This window comes from Pseudochaenichthys georgianus, chromosome 4, assembly GCF_902827115.2.
Source record: "Pseudochaenichthys georgianus chromosome 4, fPseGeo1.2, whole genome shotgun sequence".
Classification (NCBI taxonomy): Eukaryota; Metazoa; Chordata; class Actinopteri; order Perciformes; family Channichthyidae; genus Pseudochaenichthys; species Pseudochaenichthys georgianus.
In genome coordinates, this window is record NC_047506.1 from 4,023,922 (window position 1) to 4,043,241 (window position 19,320).

The following is a 19,320-nucleotide window of genomic DNA, read 5'->3' on the forward strand; positions in this document are numbered from 1 at the left end:
TGATATGAACTCGCCCACAAATCGGTTTTTTCCAACAGTTCTCCGTTCCTTCCCTCGTGACCTTTTCCAACCCGTCAGCCTCTAACTGTGAGTTGTGCTCACATTTCTGCTATTGATTTTAATAAAGTGTGTTGCATTGAGAGATGCAACATCTGCTGTTGGCTTTATTGCTGTCTGTTTAAAAGTACAAAAGAGGCACATTTCAGAGACTATGACCAGATGTAACTTCATCCGGTGTGCAAACAGTGGCTTATTTTCAAATCCAGCCGTTATTTAACAACATGAGCATTTATTTTGCTCTTATCCTAGCGATATTCACTCTCCTTTTCGCTTTGTATTTGTTCTCCACCAGCTCCTGCAGAGAAGACATTGCTCTCTAGCTGCTCAATGCTCCACCATAATCACAGCTAGTTGCTAACTCTGCTGTTCAAGGCTTGGCAGGTGATGAACAGTGTTTTTTATTCAAACTTTTGTGCTCAAAAGCTGCCCGTTGCGTCTGGAAAAAACGCTACGAAGGCGGAGAGAGTGAACACAACACAAGTTGAAGTGGAGAGCTAAAAGATGCTAACAATGTAGCGTTAGTACTGTCTCATGCAAGAAGTCAACGGATCCACTGTTTATCCATTGATTAAAGGCACCTTAAAGGGTTTTCTCTGCAGTGTTTCCAACCAAAGCCACACTCCTTCATGAGCATTTCCTCCCACACAGCAATGATGAACACTTTGGAGACTGTTAACAAGCCATTAATCCATCGGTATTTTTCTCTCATTAAACAATCTGCAGTGTGTTGAATCAACGCCAACAACCGGTAGATCTACCTATCACATTCAGCTGAATAGGTGTTTGACTAAGAACTCAACATTCAAATCAGTTTTCTTTTAATTGAATACTCTATTGTGATTCTCTTGTTTATCTTAGCAGTGTAACACATATGTTTCACCATTTCCATCCAAGTGAATCTCCTACCTACATAGCCTAATGTACAAAAGGTTTCTAATACCCATACTATTAAGTATGCGAGAAATTATTCTAATATGCCAGTAATACCAGGAAGTCCTTGATGCATTTTGATTCAGGGGATGTTATTTCATACTTCTGATATGGCACCATGAGAGGGACTCACCAGGTAGTAACACAAATGTTCTGCTCATAATAATTGAGGGAGACGGTGCTGAACAGATAGCAACACGGCCAGTGTGAGATTAACTGTAATCAATAGGGATTTTGGCTCTCTGTCAGGAGTGTTTGTGAAACAATCGAAGACTGAGGTGACGTTAATCAATGAGAGAAAATCCCCGATTTAGGTAGTCTGATAATAAAAGATACCGTGGATTTGAACTCATGGAAACAGTTTGTGTGATTACAGTTTGAACCTGAAGCCCCCATCTCCACTTGGAAAAGTTATTACTCCGTTAGTGGCCGCACAACACCTGACTGCATCTCTGCTCCTGCTTCAATTATGGAGTCACTGCATGTTTTCCAAGCACTCGAAATTGGGGAAGAAAGCTGCTGGCTGTGAGACAAGTGGTTTATTCCTTAGCTCCCTGATCAGAAGTCACATCATTATTGTTATTTCTCCCAATTTCCATTCCATTACAGTGTGTTGGTGAGAGAAGACTCCTCCATCGTTATTCTTCAATACACCCTGTGCGAAGGGGGTTAGAAAAATGGACGACAGTGTAGTTGTTGTTGTAGAAAAGTAGAAAAAGAAGTCTGGCGTTCATCAGTAAAGGTAAAATAGTGCAGACAGAGTCAAGAACCAGCAGAGTTCTTCTTCCAGTTCATCCAGAGCTGTGGAAGAGTTCAGATGACCCCGTAGTCCCGGAGAGATTTGAGCAGCACCGTGTCCTTGATGTCGCTGAACACTCTGCGGATGTTGTTGGTGTCGGTGGCGCAGGTGAAGTGAGGGTACAGCGTCTTCCACTGGTCCCTGTTGTCCCGGTTGATGGCCTGCTGCTCGTACAACTTGCGGATGTAGTTCTTAGCATCATCCGGGTCGTGCCGCTTGCCTGTAAACAGACGTGAGAAAGATACAAGAGATGGAAATAGTTGTGTTGTCAAGAACAAATATTCCTGCTTTTCACTCGTGCACCATTTTGTGACTTTTAATTATTTTGTTCTTTTTATGTTGAGTATCTTGTGTGTTGCACTGGATTTAAGATTACCAAAAACGTCTCCGTAATCGTCTGTTGTGTCTGTTTTTTTGGCGTTTGTGTGGACTCAGAGCCCAGTCTGCTTTGATTGGTTAGCTGGTCGCCTCTGTTGTGATTCGTCCGGTCCCTTGGCCTATCACGTGCAATGTATTGGAGCGCTCGCCGATAAGAACAGAGGCCTGTACTACGAAGCCGGTTCAACCTGGATATGTTTAAGTTAGCCGGTTGGCCTAATCCAAAACATACGCGCTCTCGCTAAACTGTCCTACGACGCTGGTTATCAAGTGGATCGCTCAAGCCAGCCGTGTCCTATCTAGTTAGGTGCGCGTTCACATGAAAGGGGTGGTATTTGGAGCATTCGACCAATCACAAACATGGAGAAGCGCACTGACAGCGCAGCGTCATACTTCCTGAATGAAAAGTTAACTATAATATTAGACAAAAATGAAGAAGTTAAACTTTAAACATCCATGACTTAAACACTTTATCCAGGATAAAGGCCACAGAGCTGCACCTGCAAGGTGAATACAGCTGGGAACAGAACAAGCGTTTGAATGCGTGCATTAACAGGTTTATGATATCACTGCCCCGTCTAAGACACGATCTGACTTTAATTACATTTGACTCGAGTGTTTCGTCAACTTATGTGTTGCTTAAAATAATACTTCTGCATACAGTATGTGACACTGAGTGTTGCACGGCCAGATACGGCTCAGCTGACTCAGATAAGGAGATATATGATACATTATGATATGATATTAATGATAATGGGACACATCGACGTCTGCACTCACAGTGCCACGGACTGTAGGCTACGTAATGTTACTTTGATCCGGTTACTTATGTTGTGGCAGATATTTAATTAAGCTTTCTTAACGCTAATGTTATAATAGTCAGATTGCTCTGAAGATGGGAGGTGATATTCTATTCATTTTCACGTTCACACAATCTGTGATTTTTGCCGGCCGTCTTTCCTGCAACGGCAGTTTAAACTGTATTTCCGTTCTCCTGTAATATGACTTGATCGCTTTAAACTCCGCACACTGAGCTCTGATTGGTCAGCAGGCAGTGCTTTCACTGAGTTGATCTCTTAGCCTGCAACCTAACCTGCTCCGGAGCAGGTTAGCCGCTCTGCATCAGTTACCATGGAGATCTAGCCCGTTAAAAAGATAACCAGCGTCGTAGGACCGGAAACCCTGAGTTTCCCCTGAAGTTAGCTCGCTATGCGAAAATCCTGCTTCGTAGTACAGGCCTCAGGTGTGTTACATAATGATGTTATTATCTAACGGACCCTGAGTCTGTAATAAAGTTTTCATTCATTCATTACGGAAGTAAACAAAGGCCTATTTGTAGGCAAGGGGGGGGGGGGTGAGAGAGAAACTCCCTCTCTGATGTAACACACTACAGGAAAGGGATAACCACTAAAAGCATAATATGGCCTCTTTAAGTGAAAGGAAGCTGCAGCTATAAGCAGTGAACATTGACAAATAATTTACAGTAAGTGCTGGTCCAGTTGCTGCTCGCTGTGTTAACACGGTAAAGGACTGGGTGGCTTCTTAACAACAGGAGCCTTCACTTTACAGCAGCGATAAAAAGGGCCAAACGGAAACGCAGCATTAGCAACAGAGGAAGAGCTGCACAGAGTTGTTGTTGAGGTTAAACTGAAGGCGCTTCACACACACACACACACACACACACACACACACACAATTAATCACTCACGGTCACACATTTTCCCCTTGCACTCATAAACCTCTCACAAATGTACACCTGGGGGGGTAGCGGGGGGTGCTTGCGTGAAGCACAATATCAGTCTGTGGTTGTTGCCATGGGTAACAGAGCGAGGGGGGGGGGGGTCATGGAGGGGAGGTTAGGGCAACGCTGTTCAGCTTTTCACACCAACAGAGCTACAGGCTGCAGTCACATCATTAAGCACACTAAGTACCTGGAAGTGACTCTGTGTGTGTGTGTGTGTGTGTGTGTGTGTGTGTGTGTGTGTGTGTGTGTGTGTGTGTGTGTGTGTGTGTGTGTGTGTGTGTGTGTGTGTGTGTGTGTGTGTGTGTGTGTGTGTGTGTGTGTGTGTGTGTGTGTGTGTGTGTGTGTGTGTGTGTGTGTGTGTGTGTGTGTGTGTGTGTGGATTTTATTGTTTTGTTGACTCTGATTTGGGTTCAGAGTCAGGATGACACTGAGGTTGAGACTGCGCTCCAATCTATAACATATATTCTTAATGATACATTCTTTTTAACAGCGGGTGCATCAGGTTGGGATTTACACACTTTTGAGACCATATCTGACTTTGTGACTCGGAGGATGCTGGATCTGGCTCACAAAAGATTTTACACAAAGTGTGCACCTTTCTCATATTTGGAATCCTTAGCCAACCAGGCTTATATTTGGGATTTGACAAGCTAGCATGCCATGCCTTTCCCCATTGTGATCATTCAGTCCAAACTCCTATGCATGAAGTAAGGCGGCTTCCACTTACATACATCTTGCATATGGGGCGGAGCTTCTATGCAGGCTGTGACATACAGGCAGGGGTGCATTTGGTTGCTCTTGCCAATCCACAGCCCTATTCAGCATGCTAACATTAGCTGATGAGCACTGATACAATACAACTGAGGCTGTCGGTGTTGTCAGTAGGCTTGCAACATTTCAAATGATATGTTGCCTGTAGCTATCCTGGCTCCAAGATGGTGGAATGAGCTCCCCATTGACATCAGGACAGCAGATAGCTTCCACAGCTTCCGGCGCAGACTGAAAACTCATCTCTTTCGACTCCACTTCGAGCGATAGAATTATTAACAAAGCACTTATATACTAACAAAGGACTGGCTTATCTAAAGCCAGTTGAGTAGCACTTGAAATGTTTGGCTCTATGAAGCCTGATGTACTTTATGATTCTGTTTTCTTCAAGTTTGTATTTTGTTGGTCGAACGCACTTGTTGTAAGTCGCTTTGGATAAAAGCGTCAGCTAAATGGAATGTAATGTAATATGGGTTTTTGGTGCTGGAGTACAATTGATCATACGAGGGGCCTGAACGCTGGAGCCAAATGTCCTTGCAGTCAATTCAAAAGTTGTTGAGACTCTCCCCTAAACAAATGTAAACGCTGACCTCATGCCTCAGGTGTTTACTAAAAGCAGTTCTATCCAGTGTTTACCTGCGAAGTTGGGGAAATATTTCTGCAGGTCAGAGGTCATGATTTTGTCAGCCAGGATGTCAGTCTTGTTGAGGAAGAGGATGATGGAGGTGTTGAAGAACCAAGGAGAGTGGATGGTGGTGTAGAAGAGAGCCAGACTCTCGTGCATTCGGTTCTGAAGACGGAAACAGAGTCACATTTTATACTGGAGGATATTTTTTATAAATGAACAGAACTTTTATGATGTGAGTAAAAGCTATCGTAGTAGAAAGCTAACGCCAGGCTTAAAGAAAAAAAACGCTTTCGCTTTTCCTTATGTCGGCATAATTATGTTATAGTCTCATTAGCTACTAGAAACTTTTTGAGGACACAAATTTGGTATTTTGTGTGGAACAAAACATTAAAATCTCTTCAGCTTGTGTTAACCACAGATCTTATTTCAGGCACCTTACCAAAACACGTTAAAATGATTTTGGGATTTATGTTGTTCTAGATACATGAACTACACCAGTGAGTTTCTGAGAGATGATTTTGACTCCTCATGGATGGAAAGACAGATTGTGATTGTGACGAAGCCGGGAGGAAAGCAGTCCTTTAAAGAGAGGAGGGGGGTTTATGGGGGTCTGGAGCACACGGGCCTCTGTGGAGGTTAATGACTGTGTTTGCAGATGACAAAGTGGCTGGGAGAGATAAACAGCTTAGAGACAGGATGGGAGGGAGGGGGGAGGGACAGAAGGCGAGAGAGAGAGGGGGAGGTTTTGTTGTGCAAGAGTGAAACCTGCTGGAGGAAGTATGAACTGACTGCAGTGAGAAAACATTCGGAAGAAAAGAACAATGCGTTTTAATGGGAAATTAATACATTTTTACTCCATTTAATTAAGCCATACTACTGGCTGTGTATAAGGCATTTACATTTATTGTTATTTAAAAATGTAAAGGCTTTTTTGTATGCTAATGTAACGGCAACAATAATCTATATATGTGGATGCGACTAAGGATTATTTATTAATAATTAATTAATTGATATTTTGTTAGGAATCCATTATAGCTTAGTCTATAAAACATCATAAGATAGGGAACATGTCCACAATGATGTCTTTGAATAACTTGTTTTGTCTGACACATTTTCCAAACATATTTAGTTTACAATATTAAACATAAAAAAGCAACAATATCAAAAACACAAGATTTAAATCAGTATTTGTACTTGAAAAGTTACTAAAACCTTCAATTGATTTTAAAAGCGGTTGCTTATAAATATAACTATTTATTTATTTTAATTCATTACATTAACTCGATAATCAATTCATTGTTGCAGATCTACAATAAGCTACAGTATGTTGTGTGTGTATATATATATATATATATATAAATATTGGACTGTTTAGGCTGTTTCTGTTATTTTGTCCACGCTCTGCAGTGAGGTTAGACGTGTCTCTTACGATGGTCTCTCTCTCCTCCAGGACCTGGTCGTACTCGCTGAGCGACGCCAGGAAGATGAGCGAGGTGACGTTTTCAAAACAGTGGATCCACTTCCTGCGCTCCGACTTCTGACCGCCAACATCCATGATCCTGCCAGAGAGGAGCAAGAGTTAGAAAGGCAAGAGAAAAACAAACAAGTAAACAAGGAAGCCGTGCTAATGCTGTTCAAATGAACACACTTAAGATATAAACAAAGCAGGCGCTAGTATTGAGTCCTAAGGTCGACATATTCTCTGTTTAAGGACCTGTACTTCAGATAAGGAGGTGCTGGGTGAAGAAATACAAATATCACTATATTTGTATTCTTCAAATAGACTCGGTTAAATGTATTTTGACCTTAAAAATCCTGACATATGAAAGATAAACTAAAAGCGGTACGGAGGTTTGATGTTGATGCGTAATACGTTTGTTATCTTTGCCTATCAATCAATCAATCAATGTTTATTTATATAGCCCAATATCACAAATGTTACATTTGTCTCAGTGGTCTTCACAGTGTGTACAGAATATCAGTATGACAATACGACACCCTCTGTCCTTAGACCCTCACATCGTACAAGGAAAAACTTCCAAAGAAAACCCAGTTTAAAGGGAAAAATGGGAGAAACCTCAGGGAGAGCCACAGAGGAGGGATCCCTCTCCCAGGACGGACAGACGTGCAATAGATGCCGTGTGTAAATTGAAAAGATAATACATTTGCAACATAGGTAGTCCAAATGTTTGGAAATGCATGTGTGTATAATAGGAAGATGAATCCACGAGGATATCCATCCTAGGAAAGGATTCAAGATTTAATTTGATTTTCTATTGATTTTCCAATTATCACATAGTGTATGTTTTTGTAAGTAATTAATGATTTGGTTGTAGACAACGAAGGCCTGCAAATTCAATTGTGACAAATATTCAAATTGACTTTGTTGTTGTTGTTGTGTTTGCAATGGAAAGCTGGATCTGTCTTTATGAACTCCTGCTGTCTTGCTGCAGGCTGGGCGTAGCCGTGTGAACGACACAGAAGCAGTACCGTCCATCATTAATCTGTCAGTTGTGCCGGAGCACAGAGCCAAAACAAACCTTGTCTTCAGTCTAGTTTGTTTTAATTGTGTGGGTCATTTAATTTGGGAACACACAAAGCAATGTGATCTGTCTGCTCAGCTGGAGTCAGGTCTTCCTCTGGTTTCAGAAAGAAACGACGCAGGTTCAAAATAAACCTTCCCCTGAAGATCTATAACCTCCATCATAACTCTGATCCTGTCGCAGACAAAGCCTCTGCATCAGTCAATAGTGAGCTTCCCCTCAATGCAGTGAATAGTGTGGGTACAAGCTTCTCTTGTGCTGCGTCTCCATTCGGTTCATCTCAATTGTGTGTGCATTTTGACTGGGTAGCGTAGTTTATTAACGCTAGCTAGCTAGAAACATTATCGATTTCTGCACCGAATCATGCCAGACTGCTCAATTAACCTTTCAAAATGATGGCCTCTTTAGTGTAGTGATACCATTTAGTCAATATTATATAAGAAACACATGGATAACTTGTATTTGTTCAGCGAATCAACCCCAATCACGGCTGGTCCCAACACTTCAGAAGCCGAGATGAAGTTCGTTGAGAGTGAGAAGTGTCCCGAGTTTCACAATTACAACTTGTAATTGTCATAATTCACCCATCCCGGTTCTCATAGTGCACGGCGCACTTCTCAGTATGGACCAAGACTGCAGGAAGTGCGCGGTGAAACACATTTGAGTATTGGCCAACCTGTGGTATCGTCTTTCCGTGTCAGTCAAGTGATGCCACTGGGCTCAAAATGACTTTTCCCATTGACGTGCATTGAGAAAGAGACCTCAGTAAATCTGTGTGTCCATCGACGAAGTAAACCAACTTCTTCCCTGCACTGACACTTGAATAGCCCTTGTTTAAATCATAAGGTCCTAACATTGTAAATCAGAAATCCTTTATTTGTCCCACAACGGGGACATTTACAAAAAAATAGCCAAACTAGCGGAATCCAGAGTTATTTCCCTCTTCGTCCATTTGACGGACCCGAGACTGGACTCAGCGGATTGGAGGCGTGGCTTAAGGCAAAAGCAGATGTAATCCTTTATTCAATGAGTGCAGGAGATTTTGGTCATGGTACATTTTTGTTTCATCTGGCAGTGAGCAACTTTAATCCGATTAATCGACCCAGCTTCCAACGCTGTATCCAGAACCCACATGAACGCACTTAGGCACTCAAAACAGCAAGAGTCCAGAAGTAAGGGAATTAAGACGAGTGATCTGAAGGCCGTCACCTTAGCGTGATGGTCTTGATGGTGAAGGAGTAGTCGTGGATGCCCGTGGTGGGGAATCGAACCCGCAGCACGTCCTGCTCCGTGGGGATGTAGTCCGGGGCGGAGATGCGGTCCAGGTTATTCATGTAGCTGAAAGAGAGAGGAAGGAAGTTCCATATTGTCTCTGTTTACTCCACAGGTAAAGCAAACTGAAGGGACACGAGATATATGATGATGATAAAAAAAAAAACAGTGATTAAAAATACAAGAAGGGAGTGGAGCGAGTCCATATCGCCGTGTGCACAGATGACGGCTGTGTGGCTCGTGTTGATACAAGCTGTCATTAGCTGCAGCCTGTCTCTTATCACACAGCGCGATGATTGAGCTACTGGGTAAACAGAGGAAATAGGAAACGGAGCTGGCTGAGCCTTTGTTCTGGGACACGTTACATACTTTGAGCGTGAGGCTCACTACATGCTTTCATGATGATTTTCTTTTTTTAAATGTCTGCGGTATTGTGACATTCAGGTTCTCCGAAACACTTTAAAAGATGATTCATGTTTCTTCCGGCTCACAGGCGTTTGATGTGCTTCCGTAGTCACTCTTTGATCAACTGGTGGTTTCAACATGGCTGGAAAATGGCTGAATAAAGACCATTGCGGGGAACTAGCCCCCTCCAGTGGTCTCAGTACAAAAACACATAGTATACAACTCATTCTGAGGGTGTGTGGCAGAAAATGAGGGACATATCAATACAAAAGGATCCTTTCTTTTATGATGTCATCAAAAGGTTATTGTCTTTAAATGAAAAGAATAAATTAAGAAAACTACAAATAAAAATACAACTTTTAGATGACACAGCGAAGTATGATGCAAAGCGCAGTGCAGGCATACGTCATCAAAAAGTCCCATTTACTGTAAGTGCGTAAACCAGATGCCTATTCACAGACTTGGTAGCCCCATCTGACATGTATACTGTATACTGTATAGAAACTATACTATTTAGTTTAAGAGGTGAGTTTTTGCTTTACTCCCCTGACAGTTCGATGTCAGACACCTTCTCTTATAGATCCCGTAGTGTGACATCATCTTGGACAGCTTGCAGTGACGGTGTTTGCTGACATGACGCTCTCATACAGATACTCACTACTCAGTGGAGTCCAGGAGCTGGTACTCGCAGCGTCGGCTGTAACACACCTGCACCCCCGAGTCTGCCCAGAGGCGGCAGATGGCGTCCACGTAGCCGCGCTCCAGGTGGCTGATCTGCACCGTGTTTATGTCATGCAGCCACTTCCCGTAAATCTGAAAGGTGGGTGTGACATTCGGCATAAACACTCTGTATAGGCAAGTTTAGTTATAGAGCACCTTTCAACACAAGGCCATTCAAAGTGCTTTACAAAAAACGAAAGACATTAAGAAAATGGCATTTAAAATCAGTCATTAAAAAGAAAAGATAATAAAAGAAACATTAAAAGAAAAAATACATGGATAAAAGTATCATGTATCGACTGCATCGTGCTGCTGAGTGTGTGTTTCTGTGTTTGATGTGGGCACGATCTCTGCCCTGATGCCCGCACCACTCTGTTTGTTTACGTGAGACTTTACCTCGTTCTCGGGGTTGAAGTAGGGGATTTTGAGCGTGGCCATGGCTCCCGTCATGGCCTTCATGGCTGTGAGGATGTTCTGGAAGATGCATTTGGCAAAACTCCTCCTCTCCTCCTCTGAGAAGCCTCGTCCGTGGATGATCCTCATCTGCCGGATGAAAGTGGTTTTTCCACTTTCTCCAGTACCTGAGGAATTGATGATGTCTCGGGTTTATTTAATTTATACTGCGTTAAAAATCACATGTTTTGCACCAATTACAGACATGTGCAGCACAATGTCAACCACACAAAACGGTTATATGAAGTACACTTAGCGTCATCGCCTCGCTGTTGCATTATCTCTCTGTTTATTCATGCTCTACCTGAGTCTTGATGGGTTCCCTCCCACAGTCTAAACACATGCAGGTCAGCTGGAATGAAACCTTGTAGGGGTGAACATGTTTAGAATTTGTTTACGAGAGTGGATAAATGTCAAGGGGGATTTCAAAAAGGTGACTCAAAGACATACAGTCACTTTTAACGAGAAGGGTTCTTCACTTCAGGATCTGACTGTCTGTTATATAACAATAATAAGTATTATTATTATATTTTATAATATATAATTAGTATTCCAGACAGGACGTTAAATACTAATAACATTTATTAATAATAATAAAACGACTTTAAAATAACCTTTCATTTCAAGAAGTTTTACAATAAAACAATAATAAGACTATAAAACCCATGTATGGTACTGGATATAAAATCATATAATTCAAGTTTAAAAGGCAAAGTTAAGACACAAACCGTAAAAGTGAGTTTGAAGAATCGTTTTTAAAGAGGTCAGTGATTCAGTCATGAACAAATGTTTGAAGACTTGCTGAACTTTTGACCACGGTTTAAGTTCCAGTTTTTTGGGGCTGAATATCGTGAAATAGCTAGATTCTGCTCGTAGTGATGAACTCAAATAATGATTGTTTCAGCGTCATTGGTTTTAAAGTTCGGTGTTTGTTAGATGATGAAAGCTCACACTGTACACATCCTGCTCAGCACCAAACAGTAACTAGCTGGTAAACATAGTGGAGCATAAATGAGCTACGGAGCCAAATGTGTCGGTTGCCAGTTGGTGGAGACCAAAAACAGAGATAAAAGTAGAGTGAATGCTTCCTTTTCGCAAAAAAACACTACCAAAAATATTATATTTAGGAATGTGATCTGGACGCCATACTGCAGTTCCACAGATACAAATCTAAAAGAAGATTTAAAAAAAACCATTGACCTTTTAACACACATACGCAGTTTGCACAGACACGTCTACATATACACAACTACTGACAATGGCAACCTGTTGCATCACCCTCATGGCCAACATCTACTTCATAGTAGACAAGTATTGAGAGGATTAACAGATTTAGTTTGATAAGACTGTTTGTAGCAGTTCAGCCTGCTCATTTTGTGCCGTGGTTACAGTCTGTAAGGCCACAACAACAGGGGTTAGTCAAATGTAGGTGAATAAATGTGCAGAGTATTATTAAATGATTAATCCCCTTCTTCAGGCTCTAGTCTAATGAATTTAATTAAAACCATTATTTTCCCTTTGTCATATATATGTGTTTATTATATCTTACCAAATGTTGACCAAATGTTAAGATTGATGAGTTGGTGTTATATATATATTATTTTTTTAGGTTATTTGGTTGGTGTTAAGGTGTTTTTTACTTTCTTTTAAGTGTCCTTTTTTAACCTATAGATAGCTTATCAAGGTTTCCCATTCACTTATCTCCATTTTGTCTTATGGTTTTACTTGTATTTTAAACTTTGTGAGCAAAATGAATTGAAAGAACAGTATCGGTAAAATACAAGTTGTCAGAAGCTGAATTTCAACAATACTCTGAGTCATCTCAGCGCTGTTTCTCAGCTACTTCTGCAGTTAAGTGATTAAAAAACGCCCTTAAAAGAAAACCAATAAACCATAAGGTGACATAACCAGATGTCTGCCTCTCACACATGTTCACCCCACGGTTCATTGTCAGCCTTGGAGATTAATATTACATTTGAAAGTCATCCAACCAGCCGCAGGCCTGTAGGTTTCTGTGGCTTTCAGGTACAACCGATCCTCATCCGAACCATACTTTGCATACTGTGACAGTGACACATGCTTCACATAGTTTTCACACTGTGCTGCAGGGCTGCCAAACAGGACAGGCAGTGTTAAAGAAGGGCGTTCCTTTATCATGCCCTTTTAAACTGTCTGAGTTCATTTATTTACCTTATAAAATTGAATTGCCATCACTGCTTTTTTTAATGAATTGATCTCATATTAAATCAGAGGTGCAAGAATCAAATCAAGTTTTATTTGCAAGTTTTTATTTATCTGCTTCTCAAGACCGATACCGATAATAAAAAAAGATTTACGCCACTAATTATTTTAACGCGATTAACGCATGTGTATTTTATTTTCCTTGGCCGCCCCGTAGTTTCAGAGCGCATCGAGTTTAAAATACCATCTACAAGCTGATGCTGACAGCCCCGCTCCTGCCGCCCGCTTGTGGCAGACAGGGGCGGCGCCAAAGCACCCCCTAAGCACCCCCAAGAAATGGTTTTTTTTGTTTGTTTTTTTTGAAAATTATTATTATTTTTATTAAATTAAATCAGAAGAATTATTGATTACATCAATGCAAATGTGAAACAAATAAATGTTTGACCAAAAACATAAAGCCAACACAGGTGATATGATTAGGCCAATGGCCAGCACCCATTCGATTTTGACCTACCCATAGACTAAATTACTTTGTGACACTTGAGTGACTTCCTGTTAGCTGGAGCCCCAAATGATTTGCTAACAGCAAAGTGACAAATGGATCGTTTTTTAGTCCTTACACGTCCACGTGTGGACACTCAATCAAAACCACCTGAAAGCGAGAGGGATTCTGCACATAATAGGCCTCGTGAGTACAAGTAGCTTACTTCTGAGTCTGTTTCATTCAAGCTCTGCTCTGTGTGTGTGTGTGTGTGACACGAGCCATTTTGTGTGCGTGCGCAAGCGAGCGAGAGAGAGCTCGCGCACCGGTGGGTATCTACCGGAGATCGTTGTGGTTAGCATCTGGTGCTAGCTAGCCAAGCTAACGGATATAAGGAGCTTTTTCAACAACAAGGTGGAGAGAGAACTCTCTCCTGTCAGACTGAGAGTCTCAGATAACCTCAGCTCAGGTGAAGTAAAGGACTCTCAGTGTTTAGATAGTTATTATTATTACTTTTACACGTCACTTGTTAGACGCTTTTATCCAAAGCGACTTACATACTCAATACTGTGGACAATCCCCACAGGAGCAATTTGGGGTGAAGTGTCTTGCCCAGGGACACAACGACATGCTGACTGCAGTGGGGTTTGAACCTGTGACCTCCTGATCCGAATACCAACTCACAACCCTAATGAACTACAACTTTAGTCTAGTTATCTCAGTGGGTCTCAAACGGTTTGTTTTAAAAGGGGAGTGATTTGTAAAATATCTATAAAGAAATAGAAAATCTGTTTACATCGTAGCGATGGCGATGTTTCAGGTGACTGATCAGGTTCGAAGTATTAGGGAGCGCTGGATTTGTGAAGAACTCCCCTCTTCCTAAACCACTAATACAGGGGTGGGGAACCTTTTTCCTCTCAAGGGCCATTTCAATTTTTACAATATCCTCAGAGGGCCGTACAAATTATTGACCTCTGCTTAAAAAACTAAAATCACAGCCCATTAATTTCATTCTGTGCAAAGAAAACCTCTTATTCCAGATATCTCACCATGACTCGCGTATGCATGCACGGTGTGGCGTGACCACCAAAACAGAAAGATATGGACATAAGATGTTTGCAAATGTATTTAGTTTCCTATCCATGTGAACATAATTTAAGTGGGGGGGACCTAACCTCCTCTAGGGGGGTCCGGGGACTCCCCCGGGAAGATTTTTTTTTAAATGTTGAAGTTAAAAGCATCAATCTGGTGCACTTTGAGAGCAACATTAGGAGATCTATGGACACATCTCTCAACACCCATATGAAACAGAACTGGAAGCAGATTTATTTTTTCTTTATGAATATTTGACAAATCACTCTCCTTTCAAACTGTATTCTTCTTTATTAATAACAACTTTTTTTTACTGTCATATAGTATTTTATACCTGTTTACTTTATTCTCTTATTTTTTTATAATGATCATATAAAGATGTGTCTTTACCTCACTGGTTGTAGAAAAAGCTTCCTATATTCGTTAGCATAGCTAGCTAACCAGATGCTAATAACAACAAAGTTATTGACTGTATGATCAGTATGACAGATGAGCAGATCGCCACTGGGCTTTCAACTAAAGACACAGACGCAGAAACTGCGGCATGTGTACGGCTTCTTATGGGTAGGCCTACTGCAGTTTCTGAAGTGCTGGAGCAGCGTTCTGGTGCTCTCCGTCAGAACTGCCCCCCTGTCAGACGAGACATATACCACGTGATGACACGTTAGGCTCGTGTTGTGTTCAAGGACCCTGACCTTGGCCAGGAAAAACAGGCACTCGCTTGTTTAATTTGTTCGCGGTCAAGATTTCTTACATTTTTTTTCTTTTTTGCGTGTGTTTATAAATTACTTCGAGGGCCGTACCAAATTGTACAATTAGGTAATTAGGTTCCCCACCCCTAATTAGGTTCCCCACCCCTGCACTAATACCACAGTACTGGCAAAACGGGAGGAGCCGAGTGAAAAACAAGCGCCCCTCATCCCAATCCACCCACACCGCAGTATTTTTTTCTTTTTTTTTACCCAAAAAATATATTTTATATTATCGGGGCTATTAATACTGGTATCGGGTTTATCGGGATGACGTCATAATTCCTAATATCGGACCGATAATTATCGGGCAGTGATTTTTGGTCGAGCCAAAGTGCTGTACATGTAATAAAAATACATTACTACAATCACAACAAAAGACAATAATTTACAACAGAAATATAAAAAACAAAAATACAGGGAATAGTTAGGTGTCGTGCTCCGCTCTGACTAGAAGGCCAGGGAGAAGAAGTGTGTTTTTAGTGAGGATTTAAAAAACTCTAGTGTCTGGGCCGACCTCACATGGAGGGGCAGAGTGTTCCAGAGCCTGGGGCCAGCTGCTGCGAAGGCTCGGTGCCCTCGGGTTTTGAGCCTGGTCTTGGGCACTATCAGCAACAGCTGGTCAGCAGACCTTAAAGCTCTGGCTGGGGTGTAGCGGTGGAGGAGTTTGGCTATATAGGCAGGAGCCAGCCCATTTAGGGCTTTGAAGTACTGAGATATTTTACTTAAGTGAAAGGAGTAATAATAGAGTGTGTATAAATGCTGTGTCACATGTGAAATTCCTGCATTACTCGGGGAGATTGCAGACAAAACATAGTCTGCTCCAAGTACTAAGAGTAAAGATACTCTTATGGACACAGCCCATTCAAAAAGTATAACAAATAATGATAATAACTATTTTATATATAATTGTATTTATACATTTGTATTAATGCATTAATGTGTTCATTACATGAATGCTGCAGCAGGTCAAATACAAGCTAGGCATTACTATATAATGCCAAGTAGCTTGTAAATGTCGTCATGGCATCAACATTTTTTTTATATTCTAATCAATCTTATAATTAAAATATATATATATTCTCTTATAATATATGTTATTGTATATTAATAACAACGTTTTAAATACAGTGTTAAACCTATAATAATTGGCATTTATTATCAATTATTTATCATTAAAATGTGTTTTATTAATCAGAATTTGCAAGTTGGAAATGTAATGGAGTAAACAATTATTATATAAGTAAATATTTGCCAATGAAATGTAGTACAGTAGAAGTATAGAGTAGCAGATAATGGAAAGTAAAGTAGCCTACATTAGTGAATAAAATAAAAATGTGTCACTGACCCAGCAGGAGGATTTTAATTTCCCTTCTCTCCTTCTTCTTCTGCTGCTTGAGGATCCTCGCGATCTCCTTGTCCACCGCGAGGCCGGTCTTGTCCTCCTCCGACAGGCAGCACACAAGCAGGCTGGGGCAGCACGGCCAGCAGCCCGCCATGGCCCACAGAAACCCTGAGCAAAACACTGTTAATGAATAATCAGCTGCACGTTATGAGCCGATAAGGACTGACAATAAACTCGTTGTCAAGTTCGGGATTTTCTAATTAATGGACCTGTCAGGATCTATTCTAACACTACACACCCCCCTCGGAAATCTTACTTTTACATAGACAGGTACACTTTAACAGGTGTTTTTACACTTTTACAGGTGTTTAAATGCGTTTTTCGCCCCTTTGCAGTGTGTTGACATCATATAGACCTTTAAATAAACGTTGTGCTAATTCAAGAGAAAGTCAAAGTCATAAAAGTAAAAAAAAACAGCTTTCTTTTACCTGTAAATCAGACCGTCACACTCCCTGAAAACGAGCAGGTCCAGTCTCTGATTTCTCGGTATGCTCCATTTCTCCACCGGGTCCCCCGGTCCACCTGCGGCTAACAGCTAGCAGTTACTGTCGCTGAAGCGCACAGACAGCGTCATTGTTTAGCCCGCTGATACGGAGTTAAAACTACTTTCTCAAATCTCTTTCAGCCCACTCTAAACAACCTTCCGCCCGGGAAAGTCCACACCGCACCTTCAGAGGAATGTGCAGCTCCGTGCTCCGCTGGAAACGCTCTGCGGTAGGAATGCGCTCTGGGCGGCGACGCGGCAAGAGAGCGGCAAACTACCGCAGCAGCGCCGGAAGTAAGAGGAGTGTGCGTGTAAAATAAGAGCATTAGGTTGTAGCTTATTATGCATATTATACATGTTCCATATTGTAGTACAGTGCACAATTCAACTTAAATATGTTATTTTGTATTCATATTTTACTTGATCTACTGTAAATGATCTTTTTTGGACATTTTATTTCCCCTTATGTATATATAAAACCCTCTTTTTATTCTTACTTGATGAATTTCCTATATTTATATAAGTAATAAGGACATATATATATTATCCTTTTATTCGACATTCTTACTTTTATTATTATTTTATTTGATCTTAAACTGTCAACAAACCCAATTCTCACTAGATAAATAAAATATTCTGACGATAAGGATTCATAAAAGATTTTACATGCAATTCATATGATCAATTTGTATAGGATGATTTCATATAACAAACCAATACTTTATACAAAAATGAGCCACACCACTAAGGCTTCAAATGTAAACAGTGCCTAGCTAGTAATATACTAATGCTGCATAATGATTACATCTCATAGGAGCAATTGTCTATAATGAGGAGTAAACACTTTTGATTTCTTTAAGTACATTTTGTGTTAAATACTTCATTACTTTTACATAAATGTCATTTTAAAAGATTGACTTCCGCTTGTAACCAAATATTATTCATGCTTAAGTTGTGTCCACACATATTTATATATATACAGTGACAGTCTATGGTCCACACAGAGAAGTGCTGCAGTATATTTTTCCACCTGCAGTGTGATTCAATGTTGATATTGACCACTCCTCATGTATATTGTTCCAAAGTCAATAAGCTGCTCACGAGTCTTGCCTGACGTTTGCGGGACGTAAACGGATATGACAGAATACACAAAGCTGTAGGAACAGGGGGGTATACTGCGAAGCAGGATTTTCGCTTAGCCGGCTAAATTCAGGGAAAACTCCGGCTTTCCGATCATCCGAAGCTGGTTCTCTTTTTAGCAGGCTAGATCTCCATGGTAATATATGCAGCTAACCTGGTCGGGACCAGGTTAGGTTGCAGGCTAAGAGCTCAACTCAGTGAAAGCACCGCCTGCTGACCAATCAGAGCTCAGTGTGCGGAGTTTAAAGCGATAAAGTCATATTACAGGAGAAAGGAAATACAGAAAAACTGCCGTCGCAGGAAAGACGGCCGGCAAAAATCACCGACTGTGTGAACGTGAACATTAATAGAATATCACCTCCCATCTTCAGAACAATCTGACTATTATAACATTAGCGTTAAGAAAGCTTACTTAAATATCTGCCACGACATAAGTAACCGGATCAGAGTACATTAAGTACAGTCCGCGGCACATCACTTCATAATGTATCATATATCTCCTTATCTGAGTCAGCTGAGCCGTATCTGGCCGTGCAACACTCACAGTGTCACATACTGTATGCAGAAGTATTATTTTAAGCAACACATAAGTTGACGAAACACTCGAGACAAATGTAATTGAAGTCAGATCGTGTTTTAGACGGGGCAGTGATATCATAAACCTGTTAATGTACGTATTCAAACACTTTTTCTTTTGCCAGCTGTATTCACCTTGCAGGTGCAGCTCTGAGGCTTTGATCCTGGATAAAGTGTTTAAGTCATGGATGTTTAAAGTTTAACTTCTTCATTTTTGACTAGTATTAAAGTTCACTTTTCATTCAGGAAGTATGACGCTGTGCTGTCAGTACGCTTCTCCATGTTTGTGATTGGTCGAATGCTCCAAATACCACCCCTTTCATGTGAACGCGCACCTAACTAGATAGGACACGGCTGGCTTGAGCGATCCACTTGATAACCCGCGTCGTAGTACAGTTTAGCGAGAGCGCGTATGTTTTGGATTAGGCCAACCGGCTAACTCAAACATATCCAGGTTAGGTTGAACCAGGTTCGTAGCATAGGCCCCAGGCCAGACTGCTGCGTGTGTTGAC

General features: G+C 41.2%; 1 protein-coding gene across 1 annotated transcript; it reads right to left on the minus strand.

Annotated features, from left to right (window-relative positions):
- Positions 1-85: 85 nt before the first annotated feature.
- On the minus strand, positions 86-17,332 carry LOC117445386 (guanine nucleotide-binding protein subunit alpha-14-like). Its single transcript, XM_034081046.2, has 8 exons — positions 17,037-17,332; positions 16,552-16,716; positions 10,644-10,828; positions 10,186-10,340; positions 9,060-9,188; positions 6,737-6,866; positions 5,316-5,469; positions 86-2,009 (listed from the first exon to the last, which is right to left on the minus strand). The coding sequence occupies exons 2-8, from the start codon at positions 16,700-16,702 to the stop codon at positions 1,804-1,806; spliced, it is 1,110 nt and encodes a 369-aa protein (XP_033936937.1). The 5' UTR covers positions 16,703-16,716; positions 17,037-17,332; the 3' UTR covers positions 86-1,803.
- Between the last annotated feature and the right edge of the window lie 1,988 nt (positions 17,333-19,320).

Coding starts and splice junctions, on each gene's coding strand:
- LOC117445386 (XM_034081046.2), bottom strand. CDS start 16,702: ATGGCGGGCTGCTGGCCGTGCTGCCCCAGCCTGCTTGTGTGCTGCCTG. Junction 6,867..9,059: donor ATCAAGACCATCACGCTAAG/GTGACGGCCTTC, acceptor CCTCTCTGGCAG/GATCATGGATGTTGGCGGTC. Junction 5,470..6,736: donor TGGAGGAGAGAGAGACCATC/GTAAGAGACACG, acceptor TTCCGTCTTCAG/AACCGAATGCACGAGAGTCT.